Source organism: Panicum virgatum, chromosome 7K (genome assembly GCF_016808335.1).
Source record: "Panicum virgatum strain AP13 chromosome 7K, P.virgatum_v5, whole genome shotgun sequence".
NCBI lineage: Eukaryota > Viridiplantae > Streptophyta > Magnoliopsida > Poales > Poaceae > Panicum > Panicum virgatum.
The window spans coordinates 49,469,395-49,491,691 of NC_053142.1; the positions used below are offsets into that span (position 1 = coordinate 49,469,395).

A 22,297-nucleotide genomic window follows, 5' to 3' on the forward strand; every position below is an offset into this window, starting at 1 on the left:
AGCACAAATCATTTGTTGTGAAAAAACGTGGTCTAAGAAAAAATCCTACCTCTACCACGTGGCGGTCTTTTTCTATGTAGACAGTAGTAGGTTCCGAGACTGCCTGTCTTGAGCATCTCTCCGTGGACACGGCGCAGTGCAGGCCAACATTGCTCTGTTTCCGGGGCATGAGAAGCTCCCAGTTCCCGACTCATGCTTGACATGGTCTGTGGTGCACCACGTCCACGGGAGGGCACCGTGCACGCCGAGCTCTTCTCCTCCACTCCTCTCTTCCACGCGGATGTCGTGCACGCATCCAACTCGTGGCGACTTCACTCCGTGGTCTGTGCGGGAGCCTTCACAGGTTCGCATTCTAGGCTCTAGCCAGTTTTAAGCAGACCAAACCTTCAGTTCCTCCCCCTCCTGGTAAGCTCACAACCTCAACAACTGGAGTAGGATTTCTGGGAGCAACTTTGCTTTTCTTCAAACTGGGCGCCAAGCAGCCGGCAGGCGCAGATCTGCAGGTATGCTTCCTCACCAGAGCTGGTAGTAGTTGTTTCTTGCTCACTTTTTTTTTCTCGCAATTCACTGCCATCGGCGCCGATTCGGCAAGTTTATTTAGGCCATTTCCTAGTGGAATTAGTAAGAAACAAATCGCTGATAGAACACCGAGCTCATTTACCGCTCAATCCAAGTGAGCATGTTGTCCAGCATAATTTATGCCTGATTTTATATTGCGCATTTCTATGAGACGGCAGGATTAGTTCTCTATATATATCAGGTTGCCGTATGAGCCGGTCGAATTATTATTTCCAGTTCAGTTCGGTGAAGTTGCTTGCTTCCCTTTGTTCGCAGAACTAGAGTGCGCGGCGACCATCGTAGCGATCATGGAAGTGGTCTCTTGCAGCCACTCCTGCTCGGCATTACATCAAACACCTAGAAGTGCTTGGAGGCTTCGGGGCAGGGGTGTTGGTCTGGGGCATGGGCATGCCAAGTTTCCTGGGCCCAGAAGAAGTGCGATTCTTTGCGTCGGAACCACAAGAGGAACTTCAATTCCGGGTGATTCCAGCAAGGTTCATGCCACCCAGGGATTTGTTGATGCAACCCTGCAGGGGGTTCCTTCCAGAAAAGTCGGAGAGATTGAGAAGGTGATGATTCAGGGCCTCCCGGAAGGCCCTGATAGCTCTCCCATCAGTACTGGATTCTGGGAGTGGAAGCCGAAGTTGACAGTGTACTATGAGAGGTCAGGTACCAAGAACAGAAAAGCGCCTGCGGTGCTCTTCCTGCCGGGGTTCGGAGTTGGGACATTCCATTTTGAAAAGCAACTGAGGGATCTTGGTCGTGATCATAAGGTGTGGACGATGGATTTTCTTGGGCAGGGAATGTCGTTGCCGTGTGAAGACCCTGCTCCTAGTAGCATAGCAGGGGACCAGAATGAAGACTCGTTTTGGGGCTTTGGAGAAGATTCACAGCCTTGGGCAGAGGAGCTGGTGTATTCTGTAGATTTATGGCAAAACCAAGTTCAGCATTTCATTGAAGAGGTACTCCTTGAATTCTCAATTGTGTCTTACAAAGTTTGTTTTTCTCAAATGTCATTTATGTTTAGTTGGAAAATCTTGGCGTGCCTCTTGAAAACTCTCCATAGACCTGTTACTAGTTACTACTTTTTTTCCTTATTCACATATATCAGAATTAGAACATTGCTTGAATTTCTTCAGTTCTTGTGCTGACATGCTTCTCAAAAGAGTGAACACATGCATATTTTACCGCTGGAAATGGAATAATTGTCTTAATTCTTCTGTTCAAAATTGCACATGCAAGGTTTAGGCTTCATAGATGGATGGTTTAACTATCTATTGCTTTGTACGGTAGAGAAGCTTTTAAAGGCTTGCTTATAAATACCTATAATTTCACCATGAGATTTATACAGCATATCTCTTAAGCTAAGTTTATAACCCATTCCAGGTTATCCGTGAGCCAGTTTACATTGTGGGGAACTCTCTTGGAGGATTTGTTGCTCTGTATTTTGCTGCGTCCTGTCCACATCTTGTAAAAGGCGTCACGTTGCTTAATGCAACACCATTTTGGGGATTCTTTCCTAACCCTGCTACATCTCCTCGATTGTCAAAGATTTTCCCATGGGCTGGGACATTTCCTCTTCCATCATTTGTGAGGAAACTTACTGAAGCAGTGTAAGTGTATTTATTAGTAATGGAGAACATATTCAATTTTTTCACTATAGGTTTCTCCCTGACGCGGACTAATAACTTTTGACATATTAACTTCCTATATTAACAAAATGAACTTTCTGTGAGATTTGCATATTTTGAGAAGTATTATATGTGTAGATTTTACTTTTGAAAATAATATTATCATATAGATCTAGTTTACTTATTGCTCCTGTGAAATTGAAATTTTGGAAATAGACTCACGTGTACGAGTAAAACATTTACCGCATTGTACCATATAAATTTGTAAATCATGTACACATTGGATTCTACAAATTAATTGTCTGTAATTTCCTCTGTGATCTAGTTGGCAGAAGATTAGTGACCCAAGAAGCATACATGACATACTCAAACAAGTATATGCTGACCACTCGACAAATGTGGACAATGTATTCTCTCGTATTGTGGAGATAACACAACACCCAGCTGCTGCTGCATCATTTGCCTCCATCATGTTTGCCCCAAGGGGTCAGATTTCCTTCCAAGAGGCAATCTCTAGGTGAGTTAGATATGATCTAGTGAAACATTACATACAAATTTACCTTTTCCATTTTAACACTCGTCATTTGTAGGTGCCAAAGCCAAGGTGTTCCCATATCTCTTATGTATGGAAGAGAGGATCCTTGGGTTAGACCTATTTGGGGAATCAAAGTCAAACAGCAGGTGCCAGAAGCACCTTATTATGAAATCAGCCCTGCCGGCCATTGTCCTCATGATGAGGTCCCAGAGGTTAGAATTGCACTTCATTTATAAATTTCAGCTCTCCTTTTGGTTTTAATGTCATATTCTAATTAGTAATTTCTAATGGATTTCGGATATACTTTTATTTTCAAGTAGTTCTCTATAAGTGAACAAGATACAAATCAGGGGATCATCATCGAAGTAGATGACACAATCTAGTTCAAATAACTGCTGGGACTTGGACAGCATGTTGTAGGGTTACTATCCAATGCAATGCTCCTACTGGGAAATGAACGGCATTAGTAGGGTACTTGCAGAATAAGTATCCTAACCAGATTACATATAGTTAATATAAGAACATAATCATGCATAAACAAAGAAGTTCATGAGTTCTGCAAAAGTAGGAAAAAATGTTTCTCTTTTAAGAGATTATTGGCGTTATTGCTACACAATAATGCTATTGTATGGGGAAATCTGCTAGGAATTTCTATTATAATCTAGAAAATCTTACTAAGCTTCAGAATTTTATTCTAATGTCACAAATTTGCACAAAGTTACTGTGTAACATGTCCCCTGAACAAGACTATTGGTCTGGCTATACCGGAGTCCCACCATGACATCTCTCCCCTCCTGGAGAAGCAGCTCGTCCTCGAGCTGGAACTTCGGAAATAAGCGCTGAAACTCATCACGGTTAACCCAGGAAGTTTCTGTTGCAGGAGCTCCCTTCCACTGAACCAAGAACTCCAGATGGCCCCGAGCAAGCCGACTCTTAAGCACTGCTTCTGGCTCTGGAATGACACGACCATGCTGCAACGGCGGTAAAGCTGGAATCACCACTGGCGGTTCCCCATGAAACGGTTTGAGTAGCCCAACATGAAAGACATCATGAATACGAGTGCCAACTGGAAGAGCTAGTTTGTAAGCCACATCACCAACGCGCTCCAAGATTTGATACGGCCCAAAGAAACGAGGCCCCAACTTTCCACGGCCTCGCACATTCAGGGAAGCGGCAGGCCGATGCATCAATCGAAGCCAAACCCACTGTCCCGGTGCATACTCCACTGGACGATGACGCTTATCATAGACAGCCTTGTAGTGTTGCTGAGCCTGCTCCAAACGGTCCCGTACCTCCGCAAGAAATTCATCCCGGTCGCTCATCGCCTTGTCTACCGCCGGCAAGCGAGCGTCCCCTTGCTCATAGGAACGAATGGTTGGAGGATGGCGACCATAAACCACATGGAAGGGAGATGTCTTTAGGGACTGCTGATATGACGAGTTGTAGCAAAACTCTGCCCCCGGAAGCCATTCCAACCAATTACGTGGCCGATCACCTGTGAGACACCTCAGATACATGGAGACGATCTTGTTTGCTGCCTCGGATTGCCCATCAGACTGCGGATGGAAGGCTGAAGTGAACTGCAACTTCACACCAGATAATCTGAATAGCTCACGCCAAAATGAGCTTGTGAACACCGGATCGCGATCGCTTACGATCGAGGTAGGAATGCCATGTAAACGGACCACCTCTGAAAAGAAAACCCGTGCCACTGAGACTGCTGTATATGGATGAGCAAGAGCAATGAAATGAGCTGCCTTGGAGAAACGATCAATGACTGTCAAGATGACGGATTTTCCATTGACTTTGGGCAAAGCTTCAATGAAATCCATGGCCACATCGGACCATACTGATGATGGAACTTCTAGCGGTTGCAGCAAACCCCCAGGCTGCAAATGTTCACTCTTGTGGCGCTGACAAGTTGAACATGCGCGCACAAAATCTTGCACGACCTTGCGATCATTGGTCACATGGAAATCAGCTCTAAGGCGATGCAATGTCTTGTGCACTCCTTCATGTCCTATGCCATGGATAGCCTCCAGGATGTTTGAAAGAAGACCAGACGATCCTGAGATGAACACGCGGCCCTTGAACAGAATCAGGCCATCAACCACGGACCACTGCACCGGCTTAACGCCCCCACGAACGGCGTCATGCAGTAACGAAAGATCAGCATCTCCATTGATTTCTTGGCGAACCTGGTCAAACACGGTGAATGTGGGCCCAGACAATGCTGCTAGCTTCCCCTCATGTTCATTGCGCCGAGATAAAGCATCGGCGACCACGTTCAAGGCACCGGGTTTGTACTCCACCACGAAGTCGAACCCCAAAAGCTTACTCACCCATTGATGCTGGGGTATTGTTGTCAGGCGCTGATCCAAAAGGAACCGCAGACTCCGATGATCCGTGCGCACGATGAAGCGCCGACCCCATAGATACGGCCTCCAGTGACGAATCGCTTGCACTAGACCGATTAGCTCCCGTTCATAAGCTGCAAGCTTGGCGTGGCGTAGGGCGATTGGCTTGCTGAAGAAAGCCACCGGCCCGCCCCCTTGATGTAGTACCGCGCCGAAGCCCGAGCCCGATGCGTCGCATTCGACGATGAAGTCGTGGTCGAAGTCCGGTAACTGCAGGACGGGCGCCGCCGTTAAGGCGCGCTGCAAGGCCCGGAACGCGCGTTCCGCGTCCTCGTTCCAGCGGAAACCATCCTTCTTGAGCAATGCCGTGAGCGGGGCGGCGATGGTGCCGTAGTCGCAGATGAAGCGCCTGTAGTAGCCCGCCAAGCCGAGGAAACCCCGAACGGCACGGGCTGAAGTAGGAATCGGCCAGGATAGCACCGCCTCCACCTTCTGTTCGTCGACGGACATGCCACGTTCCGAGATGACGTGGCCTAGGTACGCCACCGAGGACAGGCCGAACGCGCACTTGGAGCGCTTGAGGAAGAGTTGATGATCCTGTAACGTGCGAAGAACCGTACGAACGTGGCGGAGGTGATCCGACCACGATGAGCTGTAAATGAGTATATCATCGAAGAAGACAAGCACGAACCGACGTAGGTACGGCAGGAGGATGTCGTTCATCATAGCCTGGAATGTCGCCGGTGCATTGGTGAGGCCAAACGGCATCACCAGGAACTCGAACAGGCCTTGATGCGTTCTGAACGCCGTCTTCTCGACGTCGTCGGGGTGCACGAGTACTTGATGATAACCGGAACGCATGTCCAGCTTGGTGAAGAATCTTGCGCCACGTAGCTCGTCCAAGAGCTCCTCCACCACCGGGATCGGGAACTTGTCTTTGATTGTGGCGTCGTTGAGTGCCCGGTAGTCCACACAGAAGCGCCATGTTCTGTCGCGCTTGCGGATCAGTAACGCCGGGGACGAGAATGCCGATGTACTGTGCCGAATGATGCCCAGGCGTAGCATCTCGTCACACTGCCGCTCGAGCTCGTCTTTTTGGGCGTGGGCGTAGCGGTACGGCCGAACGGCGATGGCTCCTGCGCCTTGCTTGAGGCGGATGCGGTGGCATAGATGACGCTCCGGGGGAAGGCCTTGGGGCTCGGCGAAGAGGGAGTCGAATTCCTCCAGGAGGGTGTCGAGAAGATCGCCGTCACGACTCATCAGAGCAGCGGACGCCAGGCCTGGTGTGGTGTCGGTACCGATCCACGAGACCCGCTTCCCAGCACGAGTGAAGCACAGCGTGTGCTTCGCGAAGTCCCACAAGATCGGCCCGAGGGTGCCCAGCCATTGGACCCCGAGAACCATGTCGTAGTCGCCCAAGGGGAGAGCGTAAAGGTCGATGTCGAACGCCTCCCCCTTGATGTCGATGTGCTGCGATGTAGCCTTGCCCGGAGATGCCACGCGGTCACCATTCGCCACGGTGACCGAAAGGTTCGGGCACGGGTGGAGTGGAACGCCCGCACGCCGCGCCATGTTGACGTCGATGAAGTTGTGAGAGGAGCCTGAGTCAAGCAGAGCGATCCCCTTCGTGGTGCCGATGGACACGAGCACCTTCATGGTCTGGCAGCCGCGAGCCCGAACGCCGGTGATCGCGTGGAGGGAGATGCCCGGCATGTCGTCGGTGGCGGAGATGGTGGCCGCTGTTGGGTACGTGTCCTCGTCATCGAACCCCACGATCTCAATGACGAAGAGTTTCTTGCAGCGGTGACCTGTGACGAACTTCTCGTCACAATTGTAGCACAGGCCTTCCGCTCGGCGCTGCGTCATCTCGGCTGGAGATAGGCGTCGGCGAGGCAGGGTGGACGTGAGCGACGTGGCCTTGCCCGAGCCTGCTGGCGCCGAGGACGCCGTGTCGCGGGCCGTTGCCGACGGTGTGGGTGATGTCGTGGTCGCCGCCGACGGAGCTCGGAACGAGGAACGTGCGTTCCTAGTGTTGCCGGGGTCGGTCGACGACAGATGCAGCCGCTGCTCGTACGCCCTGGCGAGCATGATGGCGTCGTCGAGCGAGGAGGGTCGGCGTAGCGCGACATCCGTCTTGAGGGGGTTGACGAGGCCGGCGGTGTACATCTGGACTAGCTGCGCTTCCGTCAGGTCGGCGTCGCGGCACGCGAGGGTGAGGAACTTGTCGGTGTAGTCGTCCACGGTGCCGTCCCGGCGGAGCATCATGATTTCGCCGATCGGGCTGTCCGTCATGGGCGGGCCGAAACGCTGCTGCACCAACTGTGCGAAACGGCGCCACGACGGCGTGCCCGACGTCAGCTCCAGGCGATTGTACCACAGCTGGGCGGTCCCCGTGAGATGCAGGGACGCGTAGGGAACGCGACGGCGTTCCGGTGTGTGTTGGCACCGGAAAAACGTTTCGCATCTATTCAGCCATGGTAGTGGATCTTCCTTGCCGTCGAAGGTTGGGAACTCGATGCGGGCGCGCGGGTGGAAGCGAGGGTCATCGTCGCCGTCGTCGTCGAGGTCCCGGCGGAGCAGTGGGGGCGTCTCGCGGAGCGGAGGCGGGCCCGACGCGGAGGCGAAGTTGTCCTCCAGCGCCGGTTCCTTCTCGCCGCGGTGCGCTTTCTCCAGGCGGGAGACGGCGAGGCTCAGGGCGGCGATCTGATTCGAGCCCTCGAACGCTGCCGCCTGGAGAGTGGTAACCTTGTCCGGCAAGCCATCAAGATGTTTGACCAGCGGAAGCAAGGGTTTGAGGGAGGCGGTCTGCGCGGCGAGTTCGGAGACCTTGGCGGCGAGGTCGGTGAGAGTGGTGAGCATCTCGTCGACGGTCGTCTCTAGGGAGTTCTTCTCGCCGTCTTCCCCCATGGACACGGAACCAGAGACTCCTGATACCAAGATGTCACGGGCTAGGGATGTATGAGAGTTGGTACTTGGAATGTTGCGGAGATTGTATTCGAAGGAAGTAGGCGGCCGTGGCCCTGGACCTCGGCGACACGCCGGAGCTATGGCTGAAGCTCTCGGCGCGGCAAGGAGGCAGGAACCCAGGCCAATGTTTTGATACAATCTTAGATGCAAACTAATCACAGGTCAGGGCTTATATATGCCAAGCCTGGAAACACACAAAGGAAACAAACTCTAACCGAATCAATCTTATCTAACCAAACCGACTAGGACTCCTTCCTTGATTTGCTGCGCCTGCTATACCGGAGTCCCACCATGACACACTAAAGACTAGTGCCTGAGTTTGTAATTTTGAAATACATCCATGCAATAATAATACAAAAAGCCAACAGCAGGTACCAGGCATTACCTTGAAAAAGTGCGACAAAAGTTTTTGTTTTTTTTCCCTTCTGGTGGTTAAAGGCAAGCTCTATGCAAATATCTATGACCCTTAAAGTGCAAATGGGAGCAAAAATAAAACTAGAGGGGTAAATAAATTTGTGAAGAGTGATAAATCAGTCTCTACTCAGCAGTAAGCGAATTATTTGTGGTATTTTTCATGATATGATTTTCTGATGGATGCATGAAACAAGGATTACAACATTCACACATGGTAGTCCTGATTTAGTGCAGTTGCAATCAGCTGGCAATAACAATTCCTTAATTACAGTATGAGCCAGGGATCTCTTATTCATCTGTAGTGGCCATGTACAATTGATAGCCTCTAAGAAGCTCAGTATCTTGTAGAACATTACATACTCTCTGGAGATCATTGTCTTCAACGATTGAATCGGCAGCTCCACCTCAGTTTTACAAAAATATTTTTTCTTGTTGGACCTTTGTGTCACTGCCAACTGGCTAACAAGTCGATGAGAGTGGCGACTGTCGTGGGGTTTCTAGGGGTACCCACAGCCGGGTGGCGGAGCGCACCCGCCTATTCCCTGTGAGGGAGTACTCGGGGAAGTACTAGGCGATGGGGCTGAATCTATGCTGAGACAAGGACTCAGGAACACACGATTTAGAGTGGTTCGGGCCGCCGGAGCGTAATACCCTACGTCCACTGGGAGATGTATTGTTTTTGGTGGTGTGTATGAATCTATCCTCTGCTGGCCTTGGCTCTTTTCCAGCCTGAGGACTTCTAGCGGCGCCCCCTCCTTTTATAGATCAAGGGGGAGCGGATACATTGGACGTTGGGCCCCGACAAGTGGGCCCAACGTGCTATGCAGCATACTGCGCAGAGTACTTAAAAGACAACAGTGGTTACGAATCTTTTCCTCCGATATGCGTACTGCTGCTCTTCTGACCCAGGGAGGTCTTTCCTTGTCCCGTCAGCTAGGTGCCCGTTGGAGTAGCGTAGCTTGCGGCGTGGCCTGCTGAGGCTATTATGTAGGCGTCATAATGGGCGAAACCGAGCCGTTGTATCCATCTGCTATGGCAGACTGGCAGGCGCGGCGTGGGCGGCGCCGGCGGCTCCACTACCTTGGTAATACGCGATCAATAGTGCCTCCTGGTCAAAGAATCGCCTCGGCTTCTACTGTATCAATGCGGGGCGTCCACCTACCGCAATAAATGCAGTGGTGGGTGAGGCTTTGTATGGAGACCAAGCACCCTTGTATACGTGTCCGCGCCGGACCACCCAGAGGTAGGGCGTCGACTTCTTCCCTTAGCGAGGGGTCCGGTTACCATACAAGATGTCCGGGACCCTATGAGGGGTTCGAGACTTCCACGGGGGTCCGGCCCCCTTGCGGGGTCCGGAGCCCCGGCTGTTCGGGCTGAGCGCCTGCCTCCTCCGGGACACGCGTCGTTCCCGAACCTTTCCCAGTCGTGAGGCAGGTCCGGAACCGTTGCTGAGGGATCAGGACTTCGGACCACAGGGGTCCGGCTGTTTGGACGTAGTCAAGGATAACTACAAGACCCTTGCCTAGACACAGCAAGAGGGGGTACCCCAGTCCTGGGGTACCGACAGTGGCCCCCGGGCCCACCTCGGGAGAGGTACGAACCCGCGGGTGGGGCCTCCATCGTGATGTGTCTCTATGCAGTCTGATTGCGTTGGTGTGCTCATGGAGAGAGAGAGCGGGTGTCCCGGACCCCTGAGGGCCGGTTCACCTGTTGCCAGGTTCTGGTTCTGAGTGCTCTCCACAGGGCGACGAAGGTGTAGGCTTAGGGTGCGGAACCAAGCTAAGCGGCTACACTGATCTCGTATCGCTCGGGGAGCAAGCACCTCTTCCCGGACCTAGCTCTAGCTTGAGTCGACCGTGGCGAGCGGTCTCCGCCGGAGCGGGCCACCGGAGTGGACTTGGAGCGACCGTGGCGAGCGGTCTCCGCCGGAGCGGGCCACCGGAGTGGACTTGGAGCGACCGTGGCGAGCGGTCTCCGCCGGAGCGGGCCACCGGAGTGGACTTGGAGCGACCGTGGCGAGCGGTCTCCGCCGGAGCGGGCCACCGGAGTGGACTTGGAGCGACCGTGGCGAGCGGTCTCCGCCGGAGCGGGCCACCGGAGTGGACTTGGAGCGACCGTGGCGAGCGGTCTCCGCCGGAGCGGGCCACCGGAGTGGACTTGGATCGTTGCTGACGATCCGACGAAGCATGTTACCGGACCTTATGGTAAGATGTAAAGAAACCAAGCCTTATACTAGAAGGGAGCCCGGGACTCCTAAAGACAGCAGACTCGGATACTAGAGCACTTGTATCAGGGTAGCGAAGTACGTAAATTTAGGGTACATTACCAGGCTAAGCTACGCGGATCTTCTCTACCCCAGGATACAAATACCACTTCTCCAGAGCAGGTCCTTAGGAGTCCGGACTGCCTTCCAGCTAGAAGGGGTGTCTTCACCTGACCACGAGCCAGCAACTTAACTTGGATTGTTAGCAACAAGGGAAACTCCGTTCAAGAGGAAAGAATAGTTAAACCAAGGCGAATAAATGTAATCAGGATGGAGCCTAGGTAAAACTGAGAAGAAAATCTCCTTTATTATTGTGGTTGTTACGGTATACATCAGAGGTCGGGATTACGAGGTCGGACCTCCACCGCTCCGGACCGCTTTTTGCCTGTTTGTGTGATAGGGCCAGAGGTCGGGTTTACAAGGTCGGACCTTGACCGCTCTGGACACACGTAGGCGCCACGTTTTTACAAAGGAGGAACTCTCTCTTAGTCTTTTCTTAGGAGTAACCTACGGCTGCATGCTATACAGCGTGTCCTTCTCCGGTTGGAAGTGGTGCGACCACTCCCGAATTCTTCATAATCGTCGGAGGCGAAGGCGCCCTGGATGTGCCTGAACCGCATCATCCAGCATCACCTCGGGAGCTCGGGGGATCCCTCCTTGCCTAAGAGCTGTCACATGCTTATATGGCATGAGACAAATTCTTTGGCTTTGAGTGGGAGAGGCCCCCAGCTGTCGTCGTCGTCTGCCGATGGAAACCAGACGCCCTTGCGCAGCAGATGGACCGGACGTGGAGCGCGGAGAGGTGCGGTCGTTCGCCGGCTTGTCCTTGGTGCTAGCGCCAGGGGTCCCCGCGCCTGGCGACCGGGGCTTGTCTGGAGCAGCACCGAGCTACGCTGAGGCGGATCTCCGGTGCTGGCGACGGCCGGACGACACGGCCAACTTCCTCCGGGATGGCCGTCGGCTCCGGGCTCCATGTTGAGAGAAAGCCTTGAGCCGACGTCATGCCGTTGGAGAGGAAGGATGGCTGTTGCTTGAGAGAAAACCTTGAGCCGACACTGGGATGGCGCGGGGCAGCATGCGACAGGCGTCGCTCCCGCGCACCACCGTGCCGGCTCTGAGGCGTCGCAGTGGTGACGCACAGCAGGCGCAGCTGCCGTGCACCGTCGGACCGAGGGCGCTGGCGCCCCAGTGCCACAGCATGCGGCGTGGGTGCCACCATGCCCCTCTTCATCTTCTTGTCCGTCGTTGCCGAGGATGAACACGGCCCCAGAAGCCTGAAGATCCAGCCAGCGCCTATTCTTCCCCACGGACGGCGCCAAAATGTCGTGGGGTTTCTAGGGGTACCCACAGCCGGGTGGCGGAGCGCACCCGCCTATTCCCTGTGAGGGAGTACTCGGGGAAGTACTAGGCGATGGGGCTGAATCTATGCTGAGACAAGGACTCAGGAACACACGATTTAGAGTGGTTCGGGCCGCCGGAGCGTAATACCCTACGTCCACTGGGAGATGTATTGTTCTTGGTGGTGTGTATGAATCTATCCTCTGCTGGCCTTGGCTCTTTTCCAGCCTGAGGTCTTCTAGCGGCGCCCCCTCCTTTTATAGATCAAGGGGGAGCGGATACATTGGACGTTGGGCCCCGACAAGTGGGCCCAACGTGCTGTGCAGCATACTGCGCAGAGTATTTAAAAGACAACAGTGGTTACGAATCTTTTCCTCCGATATGCGTATTGCTGCTCTTCTGACCCAGGGAGGTCTTTTCTTGTCCCGTCATCTAGGTGCCCGTTGGAGTAGCGTAGCTTGCGGCGTGGCCTGCTGAGGCTATTATGTAGGCGTCATAATGGGCGAAACCGAGCCGTCGTATCCATCTGCTATGGCAGACTGGCAGGAGCGGCGTGGGCGGCGCCGGCGGCTCCACTACCTTGGTAATACGCGATCAATAGTGCCTCCTGGTCAAAGAATCGCCTCGGCTTCTACTGTATCAATGCGGGGCGTCCACCTACCGCAATAAATGCAGTGGTGGGTGAGGCTTTGTATGGAGACCAAGCGCCCTTGTATACGTGTCCGCGCCGGACCACCCAGAGGTAGGGCGTCGACTTCTTCCCTTAGCGAGGGGTCCGGTTACCATACAAGAGGTCCGGGACCCTATGAGGGGTTCGGGACTTCCACGGGGGTCCGGCCCCCTTGCGGGGTCCGGAGCCCCGGCTGTTCGGGCTGAGCGCCTGCCTCCTCCGGGACACGCGTCGTTCCCGGACCTTTCCCAGTCGTGAGGCAGGTCCGGAACCGTTGCCGAGGGATCAGGACTTCGGACCACAGGGGTCCGGCTGTTTGGACGTAGTCAAGGATAACTACAAGACCCTTGCCTAGACACAGCAAGAGGGGGTGCCCCAGTCCTGGGGTACCGACAGCGACCTACTCCGATCTTTAAACATTTCTTGAGGCACAGATGTTTGAACTCCAGAATGGTGGTCCTATTTGGGTTGGGAGAGTGTATTTTAATTACCACACTCCTAGAAACTTTCTAGGATAGTTTACTTGATTATGGTAGTTTGTATATCAACGAAATCTGTAATAATTTTCTGTCCATCAGGTTATAAACTACTTACTCCGTGGGTGGCTGAAGAACCTCGAGTCTGATGGTTCAATCGACCTGCCGTTTCTCGAAGAACCCAGCTATGCTGAGCATGGTGTGTCGAGGGAGCTGGAATTTATCAGAGAAGGGTCAAGGAAATCAGTTAGTGTGCGGCTCTATGGTTCCAAAATTTCTCTCTGGAGCCAGCTGAGCTCATTCTTGAACACTCGTGCCTCCAATTCGCGGGTAGTCTCTAGATGATTCATCCTTAAGTAGATATTAGAACTTAAGCTTCGATTCAATATTGTATTTGTTACTTGACTAAGTTAGTCTTGGATAGTTGTAGTAAATAGATAGTGTTTTTTGAATTTCTAGTGAATGTAAATATGTACAGAACAATGCCAGCTTCAATCATACTACTGCCCATAGCCTGTCGAAGGTACTCTACCTCTGTGCAGACCCACAGATTGGAGTGCATTGCGTCAACAACACACACAAACTGGTGCTGTTTTGAATGTGGGTACCCTGGTGTCCAACTAGATGACACTATTGTTCGTTTGATCCTTTGTATTTCAGGATCCTATGTTTGAAACTTTTGGACGTTTACTATTCTTTCCTTCTAAAATTCAGCCGGCGCTCGTTGGAATCATTTGGCCTTTTCTCCTGTTTTTGGTTGGGGGAGAAGTTCAATGCTCTCACCATATCCTGCTACCAATGTTAACACCCCGAAAACTGTAAAGAAAATCAAATCAAATTATGAACTGATAGATCATGTATTCATGTGCGTATGTACCAACAAAGCGAAAACGAAAAGAACCCAACCCCTGATTTCGATCGCGATTAATCCAAACCAGGAGGTGTTATGCAAAATTTCGGCCCGGCACCGTAGAAGCCGAGGAGCTCGAGCTGCCGCCGGCGACCTCCGCTCGCCTGCCGCGATGGATCCCGCGCTGTAGCCTCTCCAGCTCCCTTCGCGCTCCGGGTCCTAGGTCCTCCGCGCGGTTGCTCGTCACGGCCGATGGGGATGGCCACCACCTCGCCTCGCCATGTCCCGTGTGCTGCACCAGCCATGCCAAGTCCTGGGTTGCTGCTTTTTGGTCTCTTGCAGCCACTCCTGTCTCCTGCTCGGGTGGCGGTGGACAGTACCGGGGTGGGGGAGGCACAACGATGTCCCGGTGGAGCTGAGTTAGAGCCGCGGCAGGCGGCGGGTGCGAATTCAGCTGCAGGATGCCGTCTGAAGCGGGCGGAGTGGGGGCTTCACGGGAGAAAATCGCGAGCAAACGAAGAAGATGAACAGTACCGTCTCAATAGGAAGAAGAAATCACGTTCGTCCAATCAAGATCTAGCAGTTGAGATTAGTCGCCTGAGAAAAACCAAAGAAAAAGTCAGGCACCAAGTCAGCCAACCACCCGCTGCCCAAACCCCACCGTTTTTTATTAAGTAAGAGAAAGCAACAGGGCTTCACCCGGCCGCGGAAAAACTCCTCGAACCCTGGCCCATGCCCTCCTTGCGATGAGCACACCGAGAGAGATTTTTTTACTCATAAGCAAAAATTCATCCCAATTAAAATTCGAACTCGCGACCTTGTGGGACGACCATATCTCAGCTCCTCTAGCCAACTAAACTAGAGGAGCTTTGGTGGTTGAGCATGAATGAGATCACCAAATTGACAAATTTAAAGAATGCACGACCAAGTCTTCATCGTCCCCAAAAAGCGACCTGCATTGCATGCGTAGGAGCAGAGCGGCAGGTGAGATCAAAGCAGATAAGACCAGCACGAAGACAGCCGCGCGCAACAGGAAATGGGCGGCCTGCACGTAGCCGTGGCCGGGCGCGCCATGGCCGTGGTCGAGCGCGACGGCACGCACGACCCGGCCACCGGCCGCGTGCTCACCGGCTCCTGGCTCTGGGACTCCTCCCTCATCCTCGCTTCCCACCTCGCCGCCGACGACTCCGCGCGGCTCCGGCTTCAGGGCGCCACCGTCCTCGAGCTCGGCGCCGGCTGCACGGGCCTCCCGGGCATCGCGGCCGTCGCCTGCCTCGGCGCCGCGCGGTGCGTGCTCACGGACGTGCGGGCGCTGCTTCCGGGCCTCAGGGCCAACGCGGACGCCAACGGGCTCGCCGCCGCGCAGGCCGACGTGCGCGAGCTCCGTTGGGGCGACCAGCTCGAGCACCAGCTGCGGGTGGACGTGGTGCTCATGTCGGACGTGTTCTACGACCCGGTGGACATGCCGGCGATGGCGGCCACGCTGCGCGGCCTGTGGCGGGACGGTGCCGGCGGCGGCACGGTGGGGTGGGCGGCGAGCGAGGTGCGGGACAGCGTGCAGGACTGCATGGACGTGCTGCGGGAGCATGGCTTCGAGGTGGCCGAGGTCGACAGGGTCACCAGGCCGTTGCTCCGCGACCCCGATCAGACCGCCGTGTTCGCGGTCTACCGCGTCTCGCTCGGACGACAAGAAGGGAGTTGACTTTGATTGCTCGTGAAGCTGCAAGTCATTCCCACTTCAGAGTTCAGACTTCATCTCTGACATTTCTTGTGCAGCAGCAAGTCATTTTTTCTACCCGAATTGGCAACTCAATGAGTCCAACAAGGGTACTGTACAGGACACCTTGTTAATTCAATTTTTTTTGTCAACATGTAATTCCTTTTTTTGCTAATTACTTGTGTTTTGGCCATGTTCAGTCTTTACTTTTTTCCACATATAAGTGCACAACTTGTGCACAAATCGCGAAGGAACCAAGGCACATGCCATTTGCAAGCATGCAGAGTCTGGACATGGCCAAGAACCACGTAGTATACATTGACAAGCGCTCTGTAGTGATAGAATTTACAGTTGTGAAGGGTTGCTACAACATACTGTATCTTTCTTGATCTGCTGGCTTTCACTATTCATCACGGCAAAAAATCACCATCCGCGTGGGGCAAAGGGAAAAGAGGTGCTACTGGCAATTCCCAATCCACATGAAACTAGAGACCAGAGTTTTCTGGAGTCCTTGCCTAACCAACCCAAACTTTGAGCTTCCAGATTTACACTCTTGTAAGAACATGTTTTATTTCATGAAGCTATAGCCCTAGAGAACGTGAAAAGCAATCTGCGAGGTTTGCAATAACGAAGCCTGAAAATACCTGCCAAAATACAAATCACATGGTAATTGGTCAATCAAAATGACAAATGCATGCAATGGAGCTGGAATGGTAAAGAGGCAGATGACAAAAAACGAGTTGACAGCACAAGGCTCTGCAAAGAAAAACATTAATGCCGTTAAATCAGTTATTGGGTAGATTTTTGACATCAATACAGATAAAAAAATACTGAGCTGCTGGGCATTCATACCTGGACAGAACCAAGAATATAGACTGCTGAATAGTGACGACCATGAATGATCATATCAGCAACCATTGCTAGTGGAATTGTGAGAGACATGCCTAAGGTGGCCACCAAGGGAGTAGTCCAAACAACAGAAAGAGCCCTGACCACAAGTTCAACTGCCACAATTACCACGAGTATGAAATAATATAAAAATACATTTGCTTCTTTAACACGTACCAGAAGTAGTCTGATAATACACTTCCAATTAGGCCATTTGCCACCACCACTTCATCCACTTTAGTTGAGTGGGGCATTGAAAACTTTGGTTCAATGCCTAGTGCTGTTAATGGCCAGACTGAAATGGAAACATAATAATGACAAACTTTAGGATAAATCAACTGTGAAATACAGGCACAATTAAGAAATTTCATGTGAACATATATTTCGAATTTGTATACTTCAGTTATATTAATTTGGAAAAGGGAAGTATTACCAAGCCACCAGAGAGCAACGAGACTAAAAAGTCCAAGATAACCAAAAAGTTTTTGGACATCGACCTTTTCTCCTTCCTCTCCACAAAATTTTTTGAGAAGCACTGGAATAATATTGAAATAATTAGGTGTTAAATTCATAAAATAACACCTGCAAATAAAGCAGACAAGTACAACAACCTACCAGTAAAAAGACCATATGAGATCGCTGACATAAGACCAAACATATCACCTAAAAGAGTCCTCTGTGTATCCCTGCATTTGTATAACTCACATATCAGAAGCAAGGAAATACAGTTTAGAAAACAATAAATTCCCCTCCACAAAGTTAATATTTGTTTTTTTTTGTATCGTGTTCATCTCTCTCAAGTGACGCAGACATCAAAATGAAACACTCATTGTTTTGAGCTGCTTTGTTTTAACACAAAAGCAAACCAGATGCTGTTAACCAACTGAACACTACCAGTAATCAAGGCCATGGATTTTATAAGAACAGTAAATCTAATGGTATACATCATCACTCATGATTTGCCTACTTGTGGTTAAGTCTATTGTGATTATCGGAGCAAAAATTAGCGGAGAGTAAATCACTCACCCAGATTTGCCTACTTCTGATTCATCAGATGCCCAAGTCTGGCCCATAGTTGTCATAACAACACCAGCCATGCTAATGAAAACAGCAATAATTTTTGCAGCATTTATGGAGTCTTGTCCGAGTAAAACACCAATGAAAAGAGTGAACAGTCCCGAAGTTGAAGACAGTACAGTGGTACTGGCAACACTAGTTCTTGCAAGCGCTGCATTCGATAAATACTGCATTCATTCAGCATAAGAGAATGAGTAATATTTTACCAATCAAAGTGCTGCTTGTATTCTATCGCAATCTACGTGTTCAGAAGCATATGGCTAAAGTTATTCGCAAGAACACTTGACATGCAAAGTCATTGGGAAGTTACCTCTGTCACAAACCATAAAGGGCAAAGATACAGTCCATAAGTTGCAATCTCCTTAGCAGAAAGCTGCTTCTCCTTCAGGATGCCATCATTAATTTCAGTGATTCCATAAATAAGTGGTTTTGTCTCTTCTACTACAGGAATCACTATAGTTTTCTGTGATTCCATTTCCAACATCTTCTGAAATTCACCATTCTTCAAAGGGGCACTACCACCAAAGGAAGATTTGCTTGTGACTTTTGAAGCACTGGTGTTTCCAGAATGCCGTCTCATTGAATTGTATATAAAGTCTTTTAGAAATGACAAAGGGAGATATATGACCATAAGAGAGGCCCCCAAGTAAGTAATTGCAAATGGATGTTTGTACTTTGTGAATATTCCCTGCAAAGTAAATTTAGTTACAAAATGAAATATTAGAATATCTTGCAAGATGAACTCTAGGAAGATGAGAAGAGAATCCAAGAACCAGAAGTTGACGTTTTTATTTATCATCATGGGGGTAATGAAACTTAAAGTCTACTACTGGTAGCCCCTTATTCTGCAATTGGTATTTTCTTTTTTTTTAGCAGAGGTTCTTGATCTAAATGCAAGTGACCAATTGTTACCCTAAAAATATAACTTTTAAACAACAGCAACTGGAAACAAAAATAAAATTAAACTGAGGCCCCTCATCTAATATTCAATCATGCATCTTAGGTGATCAAGCATACCAACAACCACCTCCAATTAGCCATCGATTGGTGTCACGAAGTGTCACAACTACCACAAGTTGGTTAGGATTTGAAAAAAAAAACACATGAAGAAACCAAGCTATGAACTGAAGGTTGATTGCCGATAGTTACACATCTACAAAAGCATTTGTGGCAACTTTTAGAGAGCATGTATGCAGGTTTTTGAGAACTGCCTCCAGATTTATAGAGAGCAAAATAACCGACTTTTCCTTTCCGTTTGAAGAAAAACGACGCCTGGTGAGCATTTCCCTAAGCAATTTTCTATTGCAGGTGCAGGAATACCTGTGCGTAACGTTTAAAAATTGAGATGCAGGACAACACACCCCAACGCGGTCCAATAAAATTAATCTGATAAGCAGAGAGCAATTTCTACCCCCAAACGAACCAAACCAATCCGATAAGCAGGCATGCATCCCAAGGCAAGATCTAAGAACCTCCAGATAAATAAACAAAAACACAAACAACAGAGCGCGCTTGGAATGGAAAAGATATAAGACAAGAAAAATCCATACCTGCGTGACCTCCGCGGAGATGACCCAGATGAGCACGACGGCGACAATCAGGCACAGCCCCGCCCGGTACTTGAGGCCGGAACCCATGTCCGCAGGCGGCGAGTAAAGTATGGCGAGATGGCAGGCGCGGGGCGATTTAAAACCGCGCGCTACCTCACCTGCCCCCGGGCGGCGTCATGCCTGCGGCGCGCCAGCGCCCCGTCGCCTCGGCATCCGCCTCTCTTCCCTCCTCACAGAAAGAGCGGGGAGGGGGGAGCGGGGCGAGCCGGAGGGGGGGAGGGAGGGAGGGCGGCAGTTTTGCCCGGGGCAGGGGAGGCGTGCGCGGGGTCGGGGGTGGGGTAAAGCGGGGGCGACCTACCAGCGGAAGTTTCTATTTTGGTCTCCCCGAGGCCGTCGTGGGCTGGCAAGCCTGGCACGGCCGGAGGAGCGGAGCCGAAGCCGAGCGGGGACGACGACGCTCCGCTGGCTCGGGGTGGTGGATTGGATTCGGCGCCAAGCGACAGGGGAAACGAAGCGGGAGAGGCTGGGTGGGCTTGCGCGGGTGGAAGGCGAGCTCGCGACGGGGGGCGGGCGCACGCGCGGCGGCAGCGTGGGAATCAGGTGCGCGCCGCGCGCGAGGGGGGTATATGGCGTTGGCCCTGGTGGCGGTCGTGGCGGCGGCGGTGTCGGTCTGGGCTCGGGCGGGGCGTCGCTGTCCCGGCGGATGCCGCGGGGACTCGACTCCCGGTCGCTTTCGGGCACATACTCTCCTGCCGTGTGGGGACGCCGGAGGGCGGAAACCGATCGGCGCGCCGCCCCCGTTCGAGGCTCGAGTCTCGAGGAGAGTGGACGAAGCCGGGTCGGAATAGTCGGTGGCGGGTGGAAAACGGCCGCGCTGGAGTGGCACGTACGGGTCACGGCGTTGGGCCTGAAAATGCTAGAGGTATTTATGGCAGCTGACGAGGATGTGTTTTGTCAACTTAATTAGTAACGGGATTACTTCCGGTTGATCTGATTTGCACGGTACGCTGCTGCAGCGTTAAACTAATGAGCGAGATCTGTGATCGTTTTCATGGGAGAAGTACAATGCTCGCCGGCGCATTTCTTTTCTCTTTTTTTTTATATAAGAAGCCGTGGCTTAAAAGGCTTGCAAAGATGGCCATGGATCCGGGAGAGACTGACAGATAATCGCTCAGCGTCCACTGAACCTCGATTAGAAAGTTCGTGTTCAGTTGTTACGTCTTCGTGTTTAGTTGCCAAATGGATCGATCAAGATCTTAGCTAGCGCGGAGTTTGCGAGTTCAAAAACGAACCGAAAGCCACGAGTCTTGGTCTTGGGATGCTACATTTGGCAAGCCAGCTTGGTTTACAAAGTTACAGGCTCTCAGAAACTTTCGACCAGCAGAGGCAAGTATTATCCACTTTTTTGGAGGGTGCTTTTCTTTTGCAGCTAGAAACAGTATTAGGAGGACAATCCTTGCCAACCTTTTGCAGCCAGTTTTTAATTGGTACCCAACTTGGCGAATATGTATAGCTACTGCAGAACAAACGGGTGTGGCCTACCATTGCTTTCTGACGAAATGGCAGCGAACCAGGCGCAAAGAGCAGCAAGGAAGTGGAGCATAGTGCTGCTGAAAATCTTTGGTCTCGTTGACGCGTCCCCACAACCATTGTAACTGGAAGTAGACTGCTTGCTAACTAGTTTTCCCCTGTACAAGCGCGTGATTCCTGATGCAGTTGGCAGAAACAAGGAGGCCCTCTCCAGCGTCCTCCAAAATCCAAATGGATCCTAGATAAAAAAAAAAGAAACAAATGGATCCTAACCAACTCCTGTATAGTTTGTTCTGGCGTAACCGAAGAAAGATTCAGGTAGGACGGACTTGTCAGTATGTTCGATCAGACATGTCGTGTGCTGTACCCAACCCAACATGAATGGCAAGATATGGATATGAATGTCACTAGTCCCTTTCAGACAACGATGCAGGTATAGCAACTCCCAACCGTCCGTCAGAAAAGAAGAAAAAAAACACTCTGTGTTTGTACCTGCAGTGACGAGCAGTTGCTTTCGCGAGTGCTGCGTATACTCCTGTGCAAATAACAGAATTTTCTTGCTCTCCAGATTGCCACTCATTAGCTCCTAGCTAGTGCTGGCGTGCACGGCAGCGCCTGTACCCCCAATTCAGTTAAGAGACGCAGACTGTGCAGCCGTACGCAACGAGTTCGTTTCATTGACCGAGCCTGTAAAGCAAGGTGCCCGTGCATCCACGGATTGTTCACGTGTCGGTGCGGGCAGGGCTGATCGTGCGAGAGCACGAGCGTGTCAGTGGGCACGGCGGTGGGGGCTGGTGGCTCCGTTCCAGGCCGGCCAGCGAAGCTTGGGTGGAAAGCGATGAGCGTGGCGTGCGCTGTGCGTTCCTTCTCGTTTCGGAAAAGGGGCGGCGGGCGACGCAACGCTTGACCGTTTCACTCTGCAGGATGCGGGTACTGCACTGCTTGTGCGATGCGTGCCGGTCAGCAAGGGTGCGCAGCTGATTATCGTGCACTTGCATGGCAGAAATCCGCGGCAACGCTGCTTGCTCCTGCTGCAGGGTCTGGAGTCCATCAGACTTCAGGCTAATTCCTGCCCAACTTCCAATCCATTGTGGTGGCCGTCCGGCCCGGTCGAACAAAGTAAAAATGACGGGAACTACGGCGAGCCCGGAGGCTAGCCTGAACTTTGAAAACCAGAGGGGGACACGTACCAGAAAGGTGCGAACACCAATTGCAGGTTGGGCGCGCAGCGCACAGGAAAAAAACGGCCCGAAACTTTTTTTTAAAAAAGAACGGCCCGAGGGCCACAACAACAGCTTTACAAGCCCAAAACCTTAGCCATCAGAGATCAGTACTAATGACGAGAACCCTATCTTCAATAGCTCGACGCCGTTCGGCACCGGCCTCAGGTTTAAGCTGGTTTTGAGCAGGATAGGCCCCTGCATCATCAGCTGTGGACTGTGTGTCCATGAAACTGGCACTCGGCCTGTGAGTATT

General features: G+C 51.7%; 3 protein-coding genes across 4 annotated transcripts; 2 read left to right on the forward strand and 1 right to left on the reverse strand.

The window, feature by feature from the left end:
- Positions 1–287: 287 nt before the first annotated feature.
- Positions 288–13,851, forward strand: LOC120641968 (pheophytinase, chloroplastic-like). Its single transcript, XM_039918320.1, has 6 exons — positions 288–503; positions 835–1,520; positions 1,945–2,171; positions 2,515–2,706; positions 2,780–2,936; positions 13,312–13,851. The coding sequence occupies exons 2-6, from the start codon at positions 867–869 to the stop codon at positions 13,552–13,554; spliced, it is 1,473 nt and encodes a 490-aa protein (XP_039774254.1). The 5' UTR covers positions 288–503; positions 835–866; the 3' UTR covers positions 13,555–13,851.
- Positions 13,852–15,074: 1,223 nt separating this feature from the next.
- Positions 15,075–15,951, forward strand: LOC120641970 (protein-lysine N-methyltransferase EFM3-like). The gene has a single exon (XM_039918323.1). It carries the CDS (start codon positions 15,096–15,098, stop codon positions 15,759–15,761), a length of 666 nt encoding a protein of 221 aa, XP_039774257.1. The 5' UTR covers positions 15,075–15,095; the 3' UTR covers positions 15,762–15,951.
- A 71-nt stretch (positions 15,952–16,022) lies between these two features.
- Positions 16,023–19,832, reverse strand: LOC120641969 (uncharacterized vacuolar membrane protein YML018C-like). Of its 2 annotated transcripts, none has more exons than XM_039918321.1 (8): positions 19,292–19,832; positions 18,052–18,429; positions 17,691–17,908; positions 17,280–17,350; positions 17,098–17,199; positions 16,842–16,959; positions 16,629–16,764; positions 16,023–16,532 (listed from the first exon to the last, which is right to left on the reverse strand). In XM_039918321.1, the coding sequence occupies exons 1-8, from the start codon at positions 19,376–19,378 to the stop codon at positions 16,455–16,457; spliced, it is 1,188 nt and encodes a 395-aa protein (XP_039774255.1). In that variant the 5' UTR covers positions 19,379–19,832; the 3' UTR covers positions 16,023–16,454. The 2 variants fall into 2 exon arrangements, with proteins under 2 accessions (XP_039774255.1, XP_039774256.1); XM_039918322.1 differs by having other exon boundaries at positions 16,025–16,420; positions 19,292–19,828.
- Positions 19,833–22,297: the final 2,465 nt, after the last annotated feature.

What these genes read in the sequence shown, in the direction of transcription:
- LOC120641970 (XM_039918323.1), top strand. Translation starts at nt 15,096, where the DNA reads ATGGGCGGCCTGCACGTAGCCGTGGCCGGGCGCGCCATGGCCGTGGTC.
- LOC120641969 (XM_039918321.1), bottom strand. Translation starts at nt 19,378, where the DNA reads ATGGGTTCCGGCCTCAAGTACCGGGCGGGGCTGTGCCTGATTGTCGCC. An exon ending in TCAGAAGTAGGCAAATCTGG is followed by an intron (nt 17,351 to 17,690) that starts GTGAGTGATTTA and finishes ATACAAATGCAG; the next exon opens with GGATACACAGAGGACTCTTT. An exon ending in CGTTGCTCTCTGGTGGCTTG is followed by an intron (nt 16,960 to 17,097) that starts GTAATACTTCCC and finishes TTTCCATTTCAG; the next exon opens with TCTGGCCATTAACAGCACTA.
- LOC120641968 (XM_039918320.1), top strand. Translation starts at nt 867, where the DNA reads ATGGAAGTGGTCTCTTGCAGCCACTCCTGCTCGGCATTACATCAAACA. An exon ending in AGGAAACTTACTGAAGCAGT is followed by an intron (nt 2,172 to 2,514) that starts GTAAGTGTATTT and finishes TCTGTGATCTAG; the next exon opens with TTGGCAGAAGATTAGTGACC. An exon ending in CTCATGATGAGGTCCCAGAG is followed by an intron (nt 2,937 to 13,311) that starts GTTAGAATTGCA and finishes TCTGTCCATCAG; the next exon opens with GTTATAAACTACTTACTCCG.